General features: G+C 42.0%; 1 protein-coding gene across 2 annotated transcripts in view; it reads left to right on the top strand.

Moving 5' to 3' along the window:
* GABRB1 (gamma-aminobutyric acid type A receptor subunit beta1) overlaps positions 1-18,883 on the top strand; it is a 274,858-nt gene extending 255,975 nt beyond the window's left edge. The window contains exons 8-9 of one of the 2 annotated variants that reach the window (XR_006290112.1): positions 1,222-2,591; positions 2,715-3,081. Coding sequence is in view for 1 of the 2 variants with exons in the window: in XM_037897844.2 (XP_037753772.1) it covers positions 1,222-1,463; positions 18,174-18,521 (590 nt within the window). In the remaining variant the exon portion in view is untranslated. Of the gene's footprint in view, positions 1-1,221; positions 2,592-2,714; positions 3,082-18,173 lie in introns of those variants that run through there. The other variant, XM_037897844.2, reaches the window with a different exon arrangement.
* The last annotated feature ends 1,747 nt before the right edge of the window (positions 18,884-20,630 follow it).

The following is a 20,630-nucleotide window of genomic DNA, read 5'->3' as shown; positions in this document are numbered from 1 at the left end:
TCCATAGTCAATGGGACTATGTTGATTCACAGTAACTGAAAACTTGACCCTGTGTTTCACCCACATGCCAGCTCATATTGTGATACCATGCTACCTGCTACAATTTTACCTGAGCAATCTGAAAGGAGGTCCTCAACCTGTTAGCATAGTTTATAAGGACTGTTTGTGGTTTAAGCCTATAATCTTTTCAAAAGCTAACTGCAGTAAATCATGTTGTCCCCAGTCTCCTTTAATTGGAGCACCTTATGACTCAATGAATCTAGAGCTATTCATTAGATATATTAACGGCCTGTGATTAGAACAGAATAGAAAATGGTTTCATTCTCGTAGACCAACATCAAAAATTAATAACATTGTGGTTGATAGATTACAAAGCCATGAGCTGGAAAAGTTTCACCTCATAGAATGAAGTAATCCCTTTGAAAATTAGTGAAGAGGGCTATTATGATGGCACCACCAACCTCCCTACACTAATGCCCACCATTCCGGTCTGGAGCCTTCATTTATCCCCTCAACTTTCGATCCTCAGTCAAAATTACTCCTAATACCTTTCCTCTGGCTAGGATACTTACTCTGAACTCCAAGAACACTGGTAAATTTAATTCCACTCTATGTGGATCAGGCAGGATGGCTACTTTAAGAATCAAGTTAGCAGCATTCCCTCACCTGACAAGACCAAGTGTCTTCTCCATAACCCTGTTCTGTAGTGACTACATCAGCCAGCACTGGAATGTGACTTTGTAAATCACATATTCTTTGGAAAGGGTCTTAAGTGTATTAAAAAAAAAGCAGGGTAGGCTACTAATGAGACAGGCAACTGGAGAAGAAAAGTGTTCAGGTAACTGATTGTCCCTCCTGCCATGGAAAAGGCAAGGGGTTGGACCCAAGGCCTGCAGAGCTTGCAGTTTAATATGTCACTTAAAGAAGGCAACTGCTGTTTCAAATTTCCCACTTTCCTCTTCACTGGCTCCCTTCACTACCAGTTTATATACATAAACCTAGCATGTTATATAGGTCATACTGTCTTGATGCCCGTTAATATTTTTTGCTAGATGACAAATGCATTCCCTTAATGGTTAGGAGTCTCTGCTGAAATAATTAAGCCAACTATGTCATAAGCCCAATGGCATTGTGTTTCAGCAATGATACAGGTTTTATGCCTTCAAAGTGACAAACAACGTACCAGAGTTGCCTTACCGACATTTTTTTTTAACTTCACAGGAATCACAACTGTGCTGACCATGACCACAATAAGCACTCATCTCAGGGAGACACTGCCAAAGATTCCCTATGTAAAGGCAATAGATATTTACCTAATGGGATGCTTTGTGTTTGTATTTCTCGCCTTGCTGGAATATGCCTTTGTAAACTACATATTCTTTGGGAAAGGTCCTCACCGTCAAAAAAAGGCAGCTGAGAAGGCTACTGATGAGGAGGGCAAACCAGAGATGAATAAAGTCCAGGTACTTGAGTAAAGCTAATGTTTCATATATTTTTATTTCTAATAGGGCATAAATGAAAGCATTAAACATTTTCCAAAGAAGTTAATATATAATAAGGGAGTTACTGCAACTAAACTATGGTGCCTGTCTTCAACTCAAATATGGTGCCACATTTCTGTCAGTGCCAATGAGCTCATCATCCTCATTGTACTACATGGCCAGATAAAAATACTTACCTACATTCATCTGTTGTCCAAAACCATACAGAGTGACCTCTTATGCTACATGGAAATTCAGTTCAAGACCCTGACACCTATAGGTACACCACAAAGGGTAACCCCTACACTGTTAAGGGCATAAGCCATCCCTTTATGGATTATTCGCTGGAGATGCTATCCATACCTATGCTGCATTCAGATGAGAAGTGGGGAAAACAAGTTAACAGAGGCCAGTTCCAAACACTCACACCTCTGCTCAAACACCCCAAAGCTATTCTGATCCAGGTGGAAGGTGGACAGTGAGGATCCATGAAGAAAATAGAGAAGCACCTCTTCTCCAGCATCAGCCCTGGCTGTGTGGACCCTGGTACATGAGCAGATGACTTTGTAGGTGGTCCATGGAACAGAGGTAAGTTACATTTTTTCTACAGATTTGGTGACACCAGTTACATCTTGCTGACGTTCACCAAAGCCAGTTTAAAACTTTCACTTTGATCGTAAACTGGCAGAAATATTACAGAAATTAAGAACGTCTGTATCAGACAATTGCTTAATTGAATTGCCTTTTACACACACTCAACATATGCCTGTGACACATAGGCATTTAAATTAATTGTTAAAGAGATCCGTCAATTAATGATTTTGTTGTTGTATTGGTGACTGTAGACATACTGCATGCATGATCCTCGTAAGTATCCTTTTGGCTTGCAGTATGGAAAATATTGATGTTCTAAGGTTGGCTTTATCTTTCAGTTTTACATAGGAAGAATACATGATCAGAGCTGCAGGTTGAAAGCTAACTGGTGGAGCTGGTGGAGCTGGAGTAGTTCATCTGAGCCCTAATCTACAGAATTTCCCTATATCTTTCATATTTCAGCGGTCAGTACCAAAATATAGGAAGCTGATTTCAGAGGGTGAGAGAAGAGCAGCAGTAAGTATGTACAAGCACAAGATATAGCTTCCTCTACCATATTGACCCATGTCATATATCCATATTAGTTACCACTGTAAACAACTGTGATGTACACATAACAGTTCTTCTCCTTTTCTCCAGGTTAATAGTGCTACTTATTTCTACCTGAGATGTGCCCTAGGTAAGGAGGATGAGTTTCTTCCTACAGCAGATTCAGCATATCTAATGGCATAGTGAGACATGCAATGAACTGATTATGAAATTGAACCAGCACCTGGAAGAGAAACTGGATAAGTTTATGCTCAAATAAATTTGGATGCAGATAATGACCTTGTAATGTTCCACACATGGTGTTTTTTCTTCCTCAACCTGACAGAGGAGGAATCCAGGATCACCACAGTCCTACATCAATGTGCCATTTTTATTTTTATAGATGACGGAAATTTTTTTATTCATTACAAATAAGCTCTCATTGTTCTTGGTTCTATTTTTGATGATAAAATATTTTAAAAATCCTTTATATCTCCCTGTCCTCTTATTGTCTTTTCATGGAGACTAGTTATAGCTTTGGATATCTGGGACAAAACAGCCAAAGGAGTAACACACTTGTAGGGTGTATGTTTCTATTTGTAGATGAGTAACTGTTAAAAAAAAAACTTCAAAAGGATATCTCACCTTTGAAGCTCAGTTCATATTCCCTTCACCATTCTATGTCTACGCTGCAACAGAAGACCCATGGCTGGCCTGGATCAGCTGACTTGGGCTGCATGTCTGTAAAATTGCTGTGTAGACCTCTGGGCTTGGTCTGGAGCCTGGGCTCTGAGATCCCAACGAGGGGTGGGATGTCCCAGAGCCCAAATGTCTACACAGCAATGATATAGCCCTGCAGCCCAAACCCTGCAAGCCTGAGTCAGCTGACCTAGGCCAGCTGTGGCCGTGTCATGGGTCTTTTATCACAGTGTAGGGGCAGATTGCAACACCTTTACACACTGACTATAATGTGACTATTTTTGTGCCTAACTGCAGGTTATTACGTGTAAGGGGCTTAAAATCTGGTCCTAAACTTTTGTCTCAGAACTCAAAGAAAAATTTATTACATCCTTCAATCATTTATATGCAATGGATGAACTCAATTCACTCTAGACAAAATTGAAAATTTCTGAGGCTAGTCCTCTGATAATAAATTGCAATGAGAGAACCATATTAGGTTGTTTCTATAGATGTCTGAGTACCCTTTACAGCCATCAGCAATATATTTTGCATATGTACATTACTTGCAGCCAAAACTATTTTGGACTGTCTTTCAGTGTTGCTTAAAAGCCACAAAGCTTGATACAGCATTCATCATCCTCTAGATAAATGAACTAGCTTAAGTTTCTTTAATCTTTACTGAGCAGTCACCCCCAAGGGATATCACTAATGAAGATTCATGCATATGTGGTCTGTCATGATTTAGGTCTTAAGCAGCTTCACTGAAGTTTTCTTAGGGTATGTCTAAACTACGAAATTAGGTCGATTTTATAGAAGTCAATTTTTAGAAATCGATTTTATACAGTCGATTGTGTGTGTCCCCACTAAGCGCATTAAGTTGGCGGAGTGCGTCCTCAATACCGTGTCTAGAATCGAAGTGGTGCACTGTGGGTAGCTATCCCACAGTTCCCGCAATCTCCGCTGCCCATTGGAATTCTGGGTTAAGCTCCCAGTGCCTGATGGGGCAAAAACATTGTCACGGGTGGTTTTGGGTATATGTGAAAAGCTCTGTGAAAGCAATGGCAGACAATTGTTTTGCGCCTTTTTTCCTGGGTTACCCGTGCAGACACCATACCACGGCAAGCATGGAGCCTGCTCAGCTCACCACTGCTGTTGTGAGCATTGTAAAAACCTCGTGCATTATCCTGGAGTATGTGCAGAACCGGGCTAAGAGATGCCAGCACGAGGACATGGACACAGACGTTCCTGAAAGCATGGGCTGTGGCAATTGGGACATCATCGTGGCAGTGGGGCTAGTTGATACAGTGGAACACTGATTCTGGGCTCGGCAAACATGCACAGACTGGTGGAACCGCATAGTGTTGCGGGTATGGGATGATTCACAGTGGCTGCGAAACTTTCGCTTGCGTAAGGCCACTTTCCTTGAACTTTGTGAGTTGCTTTCCCCTGCCCTGGAGCGCAGGAATACCAATATGAAACCTGCCCTGACAGTTGGGAAGCGAGTGGTGATAGCCCTGTGGAAGCTTGCAACACCTGACTGCTACTGGTCAGTCGGGAATCAATTTGGAGTGGGCAAGCCTACTGTAGGCACTGCCAATGCAATCACTGACATTCTGTTATCAAGGGTAGTGATTCTGGGAAATGGGCAGGTCATACTGGATGGCTTTGCTGCAATGGGGTTCCCTAACTGTGGTGGGGTGATAGATGGAATGCATATCCCTATCTTGGCACCAGACCACCTTACCAACCAGTACATAAACCGCAAGGGGTACTTCTCAATGGTGCTGCAAGCAGTGGTGGATCACAAGGGACCTTTCACCGACATCAATGTGGGATGGCCGGGAAAGGTTCATGAAGCTCGCATCTTTAGGAACTCAGGGCTATTCAAGCAGTTGCAAGAAGGGACTTACTTCCCAGACCAGAATATTACCGTTGGGGATGTTGAAATGCCAATAGTTTTCCTTGGGGACCCAGCCTGCCCCTTGCTCCCATGGCTCATGAAGCCATACACAGGCAGCCTGGACAGTAGTAAGGAGCAGTTCAACTATAGGGTGAGCAAGTGCAAAATGGTGGTAGAATGTGCCTTTGGATGTTTAAAAGCTTGCTGGTGCTGTTTGCTGACTAGGTTAGACCTCAGTGCAACCAACATTCCATTGTTATTGTTCCTTGCTGTGTGCTCCATAATATCTGTGAGAATAAGGGGGAGACATTTATGGTGGGGTGGGAGGTTGAGGCAAATCACCTGGCGGCCGATTTTGAGCAGCCAGACACCAGGGTAATTAGAAGAGCACAGCTAGGCACGCTGCACATCAGAGAGGCTTTGAAAACCAGTTTCATGACTGGCCAGGCTACGGCGTAACAGTTGTGTGTGTTTCTCCTTGCTGCACACCCGCCCCCTTTTTTTTTTAATTTTAATTCTCTGTAAGCCAACCACTGTCCCCCCTTCAATCACAGCTGGGAAAGGAAATAAAGTAACTATTGTTTTGAAACCATGCATTCTTTCTTTATTAATTAAAAAAAAAAGAAAAAAAAAAAAGAGATAACTGACAAGGTAGCCCAGGTGGGGTGGGGTGGGGGAGGAGGGAAGGACAAGGCCACATTGCTTATTGTAGCCACACTACAAATCAAAACTGTTTGAATGACAGCCTTCTGTTGCTTGGGCCATCCTCTGGAGTGGAGTGGCTGGGTGCCCGGAGCCTCCCCCCGTGTTCTGGGGCATCTGTGTGAGGAGGATATGGAACCTGCAGAGGAGGGCAGGCGGTTATACAATGGATGCAGCGGTGGTCTGTGCTCTTGTTGGCTTTTCTGCAGCTCCAACAGACGCTTCATCATGTGTGTTTGCTCCGCCATTAGCCTCAGCATCGTCTCCTGCCTCTGCTCTTCACGCTCACTTAATGCTTTCCTGGTCTCTGCCACTGAATGCCTCCATGCATTAAGCTGTGCGGGAGGGTTGCATGAGCTCAGAAAACATGTCATTGTGAGTGCGTTTTTTTTGCCTTCTAATCTGCGATAACCTCAGGGACACAGGTGATAGAGGGAGCATAGAAACATTTGCACCTGGGGGGGAGATAAAAAGAGAGAGTAAAATTTAAGATGATACATTTCTGAGAACAAAAGGGAGACTCTTTCACAGTGAATCAAGCAATTCACAGCAGACAGCACATGTGCTTTAGGTACAAGGTAGCATTTTGCCTTTTATATTGAGCACCTACTGGTATGGAGACACATCACAAACAGCTGGGCAACAGAATTCGGTTTCCAGGCAGCCATGGTAAGCTTTTGGTATGCAGGGTTGGCTTCTTTCACCTTCATAAAATGTGGGAATGATTTCAAACTGCCATCCTTTCCCATAGCAAGCAATGCCAGTTAGGTTTCACATTTAAAAGGAGGGGCTGTGGTTTTTGGGTGGATGTGCAGCACACACCTCCCCCTACCCCTACTGTGTGGCTATTCTCTGGGATGATCCCCTAACCCCTCCCTGCACCGCAGGGTTATTCTCCAGGATGATCCCTTTTAGCCAAGTGCAAACAACTCAGCATGAATGGGGTCCTTTTACTGTTTCCCTACAAAAATCCCTCTACTTCAACCAGGTGCCCATGAATGATATCACTCTCCTGAGGCTAACACAGAAAGATATAGCCTGAATGTTGCTTGAATGTGACCAAAACCCAGGACCATTCGCTGCCATGCTTTGTGCTTCAGTAATTCCAGACTACTTGCTACTGGCTTGGTGTGGTAAAGTGTCCTACCGTGGAGGATGAAATAAGGCAGCCCTCCCCAGAAACCTTCTACAAAGGCTTTCAGAGTACCTCCAGGAGACCTTCATGGAGATGTCCCTGGAGGATTCCCGCTCCATCCCCAGACACATTAACAGACTTTTCCAGTAGCTGTACTGGCCGCGAATGCACCCCAATTCTTCAGGGAAAATCAAACGTTAAACACTATTGCTTTTAAATCCTGTACGGTAGTTACAAATGTGCACTCACCAGAGGTGCCTTCTCCGGCTTCAGGGTCGGGTATCCCGCCTTGGGAGGGTATTGGCTCCAGGGTGACGAAAAGGTCCTGGCTGCCAGGGAGAACGGCTTCACCACTTGCCTGCTGCGCATTCTCTTCCTCTTCCTCATCCACAAAATCCTCCTCCCTGTTGTGAGAGACTCCCCCCTTGCAGGTGTCCACGGACAGTGGTGGGGTAGTGGTAGGGTCCCCACCTGGAACGCCATGCAGCTGATCATAGAAGCAACAAGTATGGGGCTCTGACCCAGAGTGACCGTTTGCCTCCTTTGTCTTTTGGTAGGCTTGCCTGAGCTCCTTGACTTTCACATGGCACTGCTGTGTGTCCCTGTTGTAGCCTCTGTCCATCATGCCCTGTGAGATTTTGGCATATATATTAGCATTTCTTCTTTTTGATCGGAGTTCGGCCTGCACAGATTCTTCTCCCCATACAGCAATCAGATCCAGTGTCTCCCTTTTGGTCCATGCTGGAGCTCATTTGTGATTCTGGGAAGACTGCATAGTCACCTGTGCTGCTGAGCTCACTATGCTGACCAAACAGGAAATAAAATTCAAAATTTCCCGGGGCTTTTCCTGTGTACCTGGCTAGTGCATCGGAGTTGAAAGTTCTGTCCAGAGCGGTCACATTGGAGCACTCTGGGATAGCTCCCGGAGGCCAATAACGTCGATTTGCGTCCGCACTACCCCAATTCGACCTAGCAAGGTCGATTTTAGTGCTACTCCCCTCGACAGGGAGGAGTACAGAAGTGGATTTTAAGAGCTCTTTAGGTCGACAGAACGGGGTTGGTTGTGTAGATGCATTCATTTTAAGATCAGCCTAACGCGGCTAAATTCAACCTAACCCCATAGTGTAGACCAGGGCTTAGAGTGAAAAACAGAGCGGACTAAAAAAAATTGTAAATTCAGCAGAGACTAAAAGTGACGTGTTTTCACCAGTGTTTTCACCAGGAATTGACATTGGGGTGGGGGGGTGGAGGTCAGGGCCGATAAGAGGTGAGACCGTGAGTGTGAAGGCGGGCTGTATGGCACCATAGTAAAACTGAAAAATGTTTAATGACCATTTTTACTAGATTTAACGCATGTTTTAAAATCACACAAATTAAAGTTGGCTACTCAAGCCTTCTATGAAGTACATCATCTACATCCTTCTTGGTTTCTTGTTATAATTTTGCACAACTCTGTTAATGAATTTCTTGAATGCAATGCGTTCATCTTTGGTGGCTTCTCGTGTGTCCAGTACTTCCATTCCTTCAATTGATATGCTCATTAGTTCATTTACATGATCAGGCAGAAGGCGACTTCTTTCAGAACACAAAATTCTATTCAATGATGAATAAGAATGCTCAACTGTAGCTGCTGTGACTGGGAGTAGCAAGAGATGAATTCCTACTTCTTTCATCCCAGGAAACATAGCATAAAGATCAGGTCGAGCCACTAGTGATGATAAAAAAGAAGTTGAAGTCAAATCTTCATTCGTTCATTCATTCATATGATATTCCACTCTGTTCAAATTCTCTATTCTGTCCTGAGCACATGGCAGCCCCATTGCTGGTAGTGCCTCATTCCACTCAACTGTTGGTGTTTTATAGGACAGGGATCTGTAAAAGCTATGTAGAGGTTGAGTAGAATCTAGAAGTCACTGTTTTAGATTTTTAAGAATCAAGTCTGTGTACTTTTTCAGTTGTCTTAACAAACACTTCTTGTCCTCTTCACTTAAGGATTCGATATAAATGCCTTCATTGGTCAACTTCTGGACTGAAGTCTTTGCTTCTTCCAGTACTTTTTCAATGGATAGCTCTCGGATTGATCCAAATGTAGCTTCTATTGCTGGACAAAGATCTACTACGGTTGAAGCAGATGCCTGGATGGCATTGTTTAATGACCCAAGTGGTTTCAACAGTACGCTTACAAGAGAAAGAATGGAATAGTAGTCTCTGAACATAATAGCAAAAGTAATCCACCAGCCTCACTACTTAGATCCATCCCATCTTGGTAGATGCTTTCCAAAGCTAGTAGTAACGTCTGGAGTAATTTTTAAGACAACAGCCAAGGATCGATCATGAGAAAGCCAAAGGGTTTTCCCAGGTTGGACAAATTTGAACTTCAGTCAGTGTCTCTTCTATATTTTCCAAGATATTCAGTCTTTTTGGACTCTTGCTGAAAAAAGAATATAATGAAGAAATTAAATTTACAGCTTTTTAAATGTCTTTTGAAGAGTCTGCAGCTCGTACTAGCGCTAGTTGGAGTAGATGGCCTCTGCAGTGTGTATAGGAGAGACTAGGGTTACACTTTTCTCTGAGCAAAGCTCACCATATCTTCCAGAGAAGTTTGCAGCTCCATCAAATGCACAAGCAGCCATCTGTTTGGGGTCCAACTGACAAGCATTTAACTCTTCTAAGATGTGGGTTGTCACAGATGCAGCCAATGTGTCTTCCATAACTTGAACATCTAGAAATGCATCTACTGGCCTACCACTGACATCAAGATAATGTACACAGTGACTTAATACCCATTTGCGTCAGTGCATTCATCAGCCATGTATGCAAATTTTTTTCAATGTGGTGAGAGAGTTCTTCACTTTTTCAACTGTTGAGTCTTTCGCTGTTGTACCACATGCTTCTAGCCAGTCAATTGAGTTTCCTTGCAGAAAGATAGTGAGCATTTGCTGGTCTTGTTCGGAACCAGTGTTCAACTTCAGGATGAACAAGTGACAATGCACTTAACACTGGCCTTCAGTTTGTAGTGTGTGGTATCTCTTGCTTAAATAGAAAGTATGATGCCACAGCCATGTTTGTTCGCATGAACTGTGTTGTGTCTCCAGCATTCTTAACAGCCTCATTAACACTCACCAGTGTTGTCCTTGGTCTATAGAGACTCAGAGTTCAGAGGTGCTTTCACATCAGTTCACCTCCCAGTTGGGGGGCAAGAAGGCACCTTGCTCGTTCCTCCAGCTGCTCACTGTTCACTCTGGCCACTGTTGTTCATTCACGCCATTGCTCTGTTGCCAATGGCCCTGCGCTGTCACCTTCTGCTGCCACCTGCCACTGTGACCTCTGCGAGTTGCTCTCTTGAGGTTCCACCCAGCTCTCAGTGATTTCAGCTGAGCTCTCCGTGCGGGAACCTCGCTGCTAGTGCAGACTGGGCTGTCTCTTCCACAGAAACACTGTCCCACAGCAGGTCTAAGCACTGAGACCTGATTATCAGTGATTTCAGCTGTAGTGATCACTTAACAAAACAAAAGACTATCTATGGAGCCTAATCAGCTCTGTCTTTAAACAGTGGAGAGGGGCAGGTCAAATAGTACTTGCGACTCAGGCAGAACATCAAGCAAAACACCTGTCCTCACCCTCTCTCTTGATGCCCTCAATCAGCACAGGCTAAGTACAGTTCTACTGCCCTTTACTCATACAATAAGAACAACAACATTTCATCACCCCCCGCATTCAAGCGATTTGTAACCCAACCCCAGCCAAAATCTATCACTTCGGTAACACAGCTCCGTTTGCTGGATACCTAAGTAGATTAGGTGTGAATGTAAATACAATCTGGTCCTGATGCCTTTCCCCCCAGCTGCCAGCTTATCACTAACTGAGGGGGAGAGCTCATTTAGACTTTGCTTACAAATCATAATTTGAAGTTATCAGGTTGGCCAGCATTGCCAAAATGAACGCACTGACGTGGTCATAAAAAACAACAGCTGTATAAGGAAGCTAGTCTATGTTAATACTTTTCAAATCTATTACACTTTTTCAGATACACGTATTTTATCATACACTTTATATGTTTTTAAAGTGTGTATTAATGTTTCAATTTCAATTCAAATGTCCAAACAATCACTAATTGGCAACACTGCATGTAAGTAGTTCACAAACCTGGGAGTGGGGGGTGTTGGGGAAATTCAGGGGGGGATGTAGAGGAATCCCTGGTTTTCACTATAAAGAAATGTTCAATGTAAACGACATCATTTGTCTGAAATGTGAAGGATATTCAAACTTTTATTTTTTATTTTTTTTTAGAAAGGCTAGTTGATTTACAAGAGATCAGCTCAATCACATTTTATAATTCTCCTTATAAACCATTTAGGTCATCTTCAGATAACAGCCCAACAGTGTAACTATACTTTACATTTCCATAGCCACTGTCATCAGAGGCTTGCACAGTGTCTTACAAAAGTTAATTTAGGTTCAGATTATCACTGGGTAGGACATTATTATCCCCATTTTATAGATGGTGAAACTAAGACTCAGAGTTTACCCAAGGTAACTCCAAGACTGACCCATCTCTCCTGACTGTCAGTCCTATCCTTTAATCATAGGAACAATCACTCTCTATCTGGATCCCATCCTGCACATGCTTACACACACAGAGTCCCAATGAAGTCATTGAGACGTCTCACAGAAGTAAAATTACAGATCTGTATGTATGTTCTAGATGTAAGGACTTATGCAAATGTCCTTGGCTTACTGTAGGAAATTATTAGTTTACATTCATTCCTAAATGGGCAAAGTTGCATGTAACTCACTAAGAAAAATGTCAGATATCCATCACTCTACACAGCTTGATTTTCAGACATGACTGCTGATTTTGGATGTCCCAATTTGAGATGCCTTAAAGAAATCCCCAAAAGAGGTTTCTCTGCAAGGCAAGCATCACTTTAAAATCCTGGCTAACATTTCCAAGGTTGAGTATGTGTGAAGTCAAAATGTTTGTAAAGGATAACGGCAATATTTCTCTCCCTAGATAGCATTCTATTCTATTTATAGATCACCAGGAGTATATCTGAAAGGTTATATTGGGGGTTAATCCAAACTAGTAATATGCATTGTGAGGCAGGTCATGGTGCATCCTGCGTATCCATTTAGGAGAGTAAGTGAGTCGGGTGTACTCACTCTCTCTTGCAAGTGGGTGAAGAGTGGGCAGGCAGAAACACGGAGTGGGCAGAGCCTTGGTTGCATCCCCACAACCTCTAGTATTCTGGCCAGCACAAATGTGCCTGTGCACCAGGGGATGTAATCTGCACTAGGTATAGGGCTGGGATGTGTTCCCCAAAATTGAAAGGCAGATTGTGACCAAGTCAGAATCTGCTTCCTAGGCTGCTCTTGGGACAGCACATTACCCCAGGCACAACTAACTGTTGTCCAGAGTTAGGTCTGGGTGGTGGTAAGATTTTTTAATTATTTATTTTTTAAAGAAACACTAAATCTACATAGTTTTAATTTGAAATTTATAACAGATATTTCCATCTAAAATTAATGTAGTCAGGGATTGTCTGCAGTGTCGCTGTAGCCATGTTGGTCCCAGAATATGAGAGAGACCAGGTGGCTGAGGTAATATCTTTTATTGGATCAACTTCTGTTGGTGGAAGGTACAAGCTTTTGAGCTACACAGAACTCTTCTTCAGGTCTGGGGACAGAAGCAGAGTGTCTAAGACATTTTTAAATAAAAGATTCTCTCTGTAGTCAGGGATGACAGTTCTGCAAACAAGTCTCTTTTGGAGATTTCTTTTGGCAGTTGCCTATTTTTTCAAGATTCTTGTTATGCCTCAGTAATTAAACATCTGCTATACTTTTGATTTTTAAAAAGCAGTATTTTGATCTGAAGTTTAGTACACCCTGAAATGACTATTAAAGACACAGGGGTCAAATCCTCTGATGACCTAGTTCCATATCATTTGATCAGAGAATATTATATATATATGAACTAGTTAGCTTCTCTTTTGGATATTTTTCTTAGAGATCATAAACACTTTGCTATGAATTGTAAAACTTATAATTCTAAGGTGGTGAATTGCTTTGCTGATTATTCAAATCAGCAAGCTTAAAATGATTTAAAAACTCATTTAAAAATGTAACAGGATCATAACACTTAAATTAAAGCACCAATTCATATGGCACTTGGCTTGCAATAAACCGTGAGCGTATATTAGTTTACAAGGAAGCATCCATGTGAATCAATTTAAATTGTAAGCACTTACGAGTTATTTGTCTTTATAAGGAGAAGCTATAATAGAGTAACTTAATGATGCTTACACTACTGTTGCAACTGATTCTATATTACACAACTCAAAAACCCTTAATTTACACATAGGATTATACAGTAACAAACAGCCATGAGATATATTCAGCTCCTTCACAAGCCCTGTGAGACTTTAATTCCCAGTTTAATATACAGTCACATTTTTCCTCCCTCCAAAGGTTTTCTTGTGTCTAGTTCTCAGTCAGACTCTTAGCTCCTTGGGACAGGGGCTTTATCTTCCTTTTTGACTGAAAGTACCTTGCATGGGTTTTAGTGTCATCAGTTTACAGATGACACTCAGCTGTACCTTTTCTCATTCAAATGATGCAGATCGCTTTCCTCAGCGTCTGGTTGAGACTGGGGCACGGATGACAAACAACTGGATGGATGACGCTAAATCCAGATAAAACAGAAGTGACGGAGGGCTAGTGGAAGGAAGTGGAAGATATAGTAAAGTTTGTACTTTCCCCTTTTATTGAGTGTGGTTGTCACCACTTATCGCTTGTCTTCACAACTTGGGAGTCTGATTAAATTTCCAATTATGGTTGGATGATCAGCAACCAAGACAGCCTTTCATCATTTGCATCTGACCAGGAAGTTACAACTTATGATATTTCAAACATACCTTGCTACTGTGTCACTTGAAGGCTAGATTTCTGCAATGTGCTCAGCTAGGGGCTTTTTCTGAAACCTGTTCAGAAGCTGAAGTTGGAGTAGGATGAGACAGCCTGGTTGTTCAGCAGAACATCTGGCTGCAGGCATATCACACTGCTGCTTCATGATCTGGACTAGCTTTTTGTGAATTTCTAGATGAAGTTTCAGAGTAACAGCCGTGTTAGTCTGTATTCACAAAAAGAAAAGGAGGACTTGTGGCACCTTAGAGACTAACCAATTTATTTGAGCATAAGCTTTCGTGAGCTACAGCTCACTTAAGTGTTGGTTTTGCCTTACAGGAACGAAGCCCTACATGTCCTAGAACCTGTCTGAGAGACTGCTTCACTCTCCATGCCATACCACTGCAGTTAGTGGTGACTCTGAAGCAGAAGGCTCCTCTAGTAAAAACAGAGGGAGCTAGTGGCAGATCATTCTCTATGTAACTGTGTTCTGAATTTGCAATTCACTCCTTAACTTGGTCTGATACAGCCAGAACATGTTGCCCTTCAGGGAAAAGCCCATCATTTTTATGGAGGATTCTCAGGAGAAGTTGTTACAGGAGTAATTGTTAGGGAGGATGTGGCATTTTTCGTATAATTTCTTCTTTACTTATCATGGCGGATGCTGCTGGGTTTCATCTTTATTTATGTTGATAAACAACTGTTAATGGCAACGAGAGCCTCTTACTGGTTTTTGAAGAACAGGCAAAAATATTACTTCTCAGTTGGAAAAAATTATACAAAGAAAATTCAATACCTCCTTTGAAAAGATGTTTAAAATACTTAATTAAATGAGACAAGCTAACAGCATTGTGGACTAATAGAATGATATAGCCCTTTCCCTCCTCTTCACTCTCCCCCATATCATTACTATACGGTCTCTCTTCACAGTTCCAAAATTGGCTCCTAATTGTAATCATTTAAAAATCACGTCTTTTTTAAACTACTAAATACACAGAATTCTTGCCTGAACCATCCATACCCTAATTTTTTTAATCTTTTACATTTATAATGGTTTTATTGAAATAAAGTAATTCTGGATGACATTTCCTTAACTCCAGACATAACCATTTTTCACTTTTGGTGGATTCTTCCTTCTCTGATATTTGCATCTCTTTCCTCCTTCAAGAAATTCCATGAAGAAAAACAGAACCCGAAACTTCCAATTCTTTATGGTAACTTTATGGCTTAAAGTCGGGTAGGACAAGAAGTAATGGGCTTAATCTGCAACAAGGGAGATGTAGGTTAGATATCTATGGTCTAACTATACTGGTACTTAAACACTGGAATAGGCTACCAAGGAAGGTTGTGGAATCCTCCACATGGAGGTTTTTAAGAATGGGTTGAAAAAACACCTGTCAGAGATGGTCTAGGTTTACTTGGTCCTGCCTCAGTACAGGGAGCTCTCGAGGTCCCTAAACTTGTATTGTATGAGAATCTCAAGTCCTTGGGTCTTTTAAAAGTCAAGTATTTTAAGTTGACTATGAAACATGATGGGAAGTCAATGCAGAAGAAGAGGAGGGATGGGGGATGACATGCCATAATAATTTGAAGCTAGAAAGTAGCCATTCAGCCATAATTGCATCCTGTGGATTTATCAAATACTGCACTCCAGCTAGGAAAAAAAATCGTGACAGTCTTGCCTTGAGATGATTACAGCATGAACAAATAACTTAGCATGACACTGGAAAAGAGTTTCACTCTGGCAATATTCTTCAAATAGTGATAAAATCATAATCTATAGCTACATGCAACAAGATCAACTATTGAATGTAAGCTTTAAAATTGTATTTTAACATGTTAGAAAAGTCTAGGAGGAGGATCTAAAGGAAAAAAAACTGTGAGAACAGCATCCATTACTTAGAAACAATGCAAGAACTGATAGCCTCTTTGTGCAACTGGTATTTCCTAAGAGTTGTTTGAAGTTCCTAATACAGAGGTTCCCTGACCTTTCCATTGTGAGGCCCACATATTAAAAAAAATAAAAATAAAAAAAATAAAGATTTTCTTGGGGACACCTTTCATTGCCATTTATTGCTCTGTAGACTGTGCACTGATTCACAACTGCATGACATTCCGGTAGCAACTACAGCAATTGCTATCACGGAAAAATAATATTAAGGATATATTTAATGTATTTTGTCATATTTTAATGACTGGAAACAAGCAAACCCAACACTGTAGACCTAATCTCATTACCTACTGGCGTCAATGATAAGACTCCCACTGAAGGCCAGGCCCTAAGTGACCAGCCAGTTCCCTGTAGACCACCAGATGTTGCTCCACAGATCACCAGTAGTCCACTGACCAGTTTGGGAGCCTCTGCCCTAATCTTTACAAATATTGGAGTGACCTGTAGAAATTGAAGAAATGAGTTTCTGAGTGTTCCAAGGAAACAATGTAGGTTGGGTCCCTGTTCAATCAGTGGTAAGAGAATAGCTTTGATACTCAAAACTGAAAGAAGAGATTTCAAAAATCGTATGTCTGATGTCTATTTCCTGAATGAATTAGGGTGACCAGTTTTTGACAGAAAAATCTGGTCAAAAAGGGGACCTGCTGGTATCTGGTCAGATCTACTGACTGGACACCCAAAGTCCGGTTACTGCAGGTGGGAGAAGCAGGGAGGGGCTGAGTCATCACCCTTGCCAGTCCCTACTTAGCCAAGGCTGCTTCCTACCTGCACTGGGTAGCTGCAGCTCCCAGCCCCGGCTCTGCAGGCAAGTCCATCCCGACTCACACAGGGAGTGGGGAGAGGGTAAAAGCAGTAAGCAATGGAAGGAGGTGGAAAGAGGAGCAAACGGGGGGCAGGGCTTTGGGGGGAAGGTGTGGGACAGGAGTGGGGCCTTGTCCTCAGGGGGAAGGTGCGGGGCAGGGGAGGTTCTGGCACTCCTGCTGGAGTGTCTGGTTTTTAAATATTGCAAAGTTGGCAATCCTAGAATGATTCTTTGTCTAATATGAACTATTATAGGAGATTTCTCAAATATTTATATTCCTAACACTTTCCAAAATTAGGACATTATCCTGGAGAGGCCAAAAGCATTCCTACACCAATAGAAGTTTTACCACTCAGGAGTACATGCAAATTTGAGAAGGGTGAAGAGTGGGGGAGGGTGTCATTTGTGACCATTTTAGTGAATATAAAATCAACTATTCAATTTGGCCGAGCTTTTCATTCACAGCCAGGTTGGGAGGTGGCTTGCAAAGGACTATGTTACCAACATGAACAAGGGTTCTGAGATGCATACATGGCTGTAGTATTTGTTATTTGTTCCAGAAGTGCTAACTCCATTTGTAAATTTTGGGTCACCTAATCAGGGGCAGCAACAATGCTATGTACTGTAAGTGACCAATCATAACAGCATAAATAATGAATATCAAATAAGTGAAAATATAGTTGAAACAACTAATTCAGGAACAGGTTGAAATGCATCCACATTAAGCATCCATTGAACATTTTAGTACATTTGTAAAACAAAACTGAAGTTTGTTCACACTAATTCACACATAGAATAAACTCTTTGCTAAAAAACAGCTCACCTGCCTCTTCTACCCATACATTGGCAGCCTATGTATTTTAATACCCAGACTTTAAATCTATGCAGGACAATATACATTTATACTTATTTCTATCACTACAAAAGATGGCTAATACGCATTCTGCTGGAGCTGGTTGATAAGACACATCCATAGCCTGGGACATTTTTCTTGGGAAGGAAGCCCACTGTCATGAACCGTAGCAACAGTAAGTTTTAGAAATGAGTACACAGCCCTGAAACTGTAAAACAAACAAAAAAACAGAAAAATTATATGTTCAGCATAAGTACATGACAATGTCAGCGTGACGTGACACCCTTTGTTAAGTGGATGTCACATTTTTATAACAAAGATTGAGCCTTAAAGGTAAAACTAGGAGAATTTTAGAAAGGGGAGCAACTGTGCCCTATAAATGAATGAAGCAATCCCCAAACCAAGATACCATCTCATGATAAAATATATTTAACCACTAAACAATTAATTTCATCTTTAGCATCAGGCAGATTGGGAACAGTAGCAATATCTTCAGTAATACTTATTATCTTTAATCGTACCCTTCCTGAAGCAGCTTCCTCATTTGTAAAATCAAGTGAGATTTGCAAGAGGAAAAAAATATGCTGATGCAATGATAACTAACTAGATAAATTATCTAAACTACATTCCTTTCTTGCCACAGGTTGATGCCCATGGAAACATTCTTCTTACAACTCTGGAATTAAGAAATGAGATCAGCAGCTCAGAAGTGTTCACAGGTATCAGTGACCCAAAAGCCACCATGTATTCATATGACAGTGCCAGCATCCAGTACAGAAGACCCATATCAAGCAGAGAACTCTACAGCAGAAGCATGTTGGACAGGCATATGGTTCATAAAAAGGGGCGCTTACGGAGAAGAGCATCACAGCTCAGAGTCAAAATTCCAGATCTGACAGATGTTAATTCTATAGACAAATGGTCAAGGATGGTCTTTCCTATCACATTTATTATTTTCAATGTAGTTTATTGGCTTTACTATGTCCACTAATGTATGCACCTATCATCTCATCGCTAGATTTATTTTCTTCCCTTCATTTTGTTAACTCTCAAGGACTGCAGTAGCCATAATGCTACATTTCCAAGGTAAGATACGCAGCCATTGAACAGTTCTTGTTTAAAAAAAACAAAAACATTTAGCCATGTTCACTTCAGAAGAGTACAGTGTCTACTCCAGCATACTGTTATTTGAGATCTGTTCTTAAAGAGCATCTTCAACAAGGAAATAAGCGCTATTTCTTTACTTATCCAAAAAAATTGTGTATCTTCCATGATATTTTCCTACTTTTTTTAATCTGGATTTTTTTAAGTTAAATAAAAGACTGTCTTTTTTCCACCACATTCTGGTAGAATAACACTTGTCAAACAAGGCTGTATAGTGTCTCAAATCGGGCACTTGACAAGCTACAGCTTTCCAGCATAAACAGGACTCAAAGACACGTGGAAAAATACCTGTTATAAAGACTATGTCTAATTTACATAAAGTACTGTTCAAAAGTGAGCACTTATGCTAGCGCTGGCCTTTGACAATGTTTGCAGGAAGTACCAGTCAAGGGTACATAAGTCCCAGCTATCAATTTTCCATAAGGCTAGAATTTTCAAAGGAGCAGAAGGGAGCTAGGTGCCCAAATCAGGGTCACTGGAACCGGGGGGCCAGAGGCCCCTAGCTCCATCATTTTAAAAATGGGAGGGCTATGCCCTCCCACTTTTTACTGGCTGTAAGGGCAAGTGATGGGGGGAGGCGTTTCAGGGGGAAGAGGCGGAGTTGGGGCAGGGCCTTGGGCGGGGGGGAGAGGCAGCGCGGGGGTGGGACCATGGTTCAGGCACCAGTGGCTCTTCACTCATAGGGAGCTTCCACCACTCCTGGCTCAAATCCCATTGAAATTCTATCAGGCAAATGGCTGATCTGATCTTACCTGGAATTCTGTTATTTCCATGAAGGAGTGAAGTAGAGAATTGAAAACAACATTTTGGAATTTGGAAGTTTGTATTAAAAAATATTAAATGGATTAATTCTAGGTAGTTACTAACCATTTTACTAAGGAATAGTCTAAACTGAGGGGGATTTTGCCTTCTCTCTCATCTCTCCCTTTATTTAGGGATTGCTTCATATTTTTCCACTTGTTTTACTTGGCTGCTTAATACAACAGCTCTACTTCAGGAGGACAATGTAGGTTAATCTTCTTTTTGTGATGGAAAAATTTCATCAAGTTTTTAGGAAAGCAAGATGCACAGGCTGAACAATGCTGCATAACTATGAAGAATATGTCAACTGCCGTTCGTACTACTAAAAACAAATATTGAGATAAATACCACAGGTAGTTAAAAAGCAGGTGGCTAACAAAGATGACCCTTAACAGGAGCCAGCTAAAAGCTTTCATAACTGATCTCCATTGAACTGGAATGGATTCGTATTCTCAATTTGGTGGCCTTCCCGCCAGTTGACATTATGTCATTTAGTATGGTTTTGTCGTTAATGACAAGGCAATCTAAAAGTTATTTTTTGACATTCATCCTAAGGATTGACCCTTCTTCCAACTCAGAGAACAGGCTCCTGTGGCCCTTTCCTCCACTCTAGCAGCATAAAGGAGTCATAAAGGGCTCTCTGAGGAATTCCCCAGCTGCAGGAGAGATATGGGGTTAAACACAGCCATAGACTACGGGACAGAAAAGGGCCACATCAGAGGCAGAAGTGTCCATAGCCTGCTATGCTAGAGTAATTCTGGGCTGTGGAGCAGCCCACAGACAGCGACTTAAGGTAGCACTAAGTTAGAGAAGCCCTTGAGGCTACTCCAACCCAGAGCACTCCAAATTCCAAGCACAGAGGTGGCCTAAAGTCACCTTTGCAATCAGTCCTCCTGGACTGCGTCTTCTTTGTTGTGACTTCTGAGAGGTGCAGCACAATATCACACCCCAAACCTAGATCTTACCCATCAACCACAAAAAAGCAGAACATGTCATTAGGGTTGCTAGGTGTCCGGTTTTCAAACAGAACGCCTGGTCAAAAAGGGACCCTGGCGGCTCCGGTCAGCACCACCAACTGGGCTGTTAAAAGTCCGGTTGGCGGTGCTGCGGGTGTAAAGCAGGCTAGTCTCTACCC

The sequence above is a fragment of the Chelonia mydas genome, chromosome 4 (assembly GCF_015237465.2).
Source record: "Chelonia mydas isolate rCheMyd1 chromosome 4, rCheMyd1.pri.v2, whole genome shotgun sequence".
Taxonomy (NCBI): domain Eukaryota; kingdom Metazoa; phylum Chordata; order Testudines; family Cheloniidae; genus Chelonia; species Chelonia mydas.
Note: the sequence above shows the minus strand (reverse complement) of the source record. Positions and strands in the feature narration are given on the sequence as shown.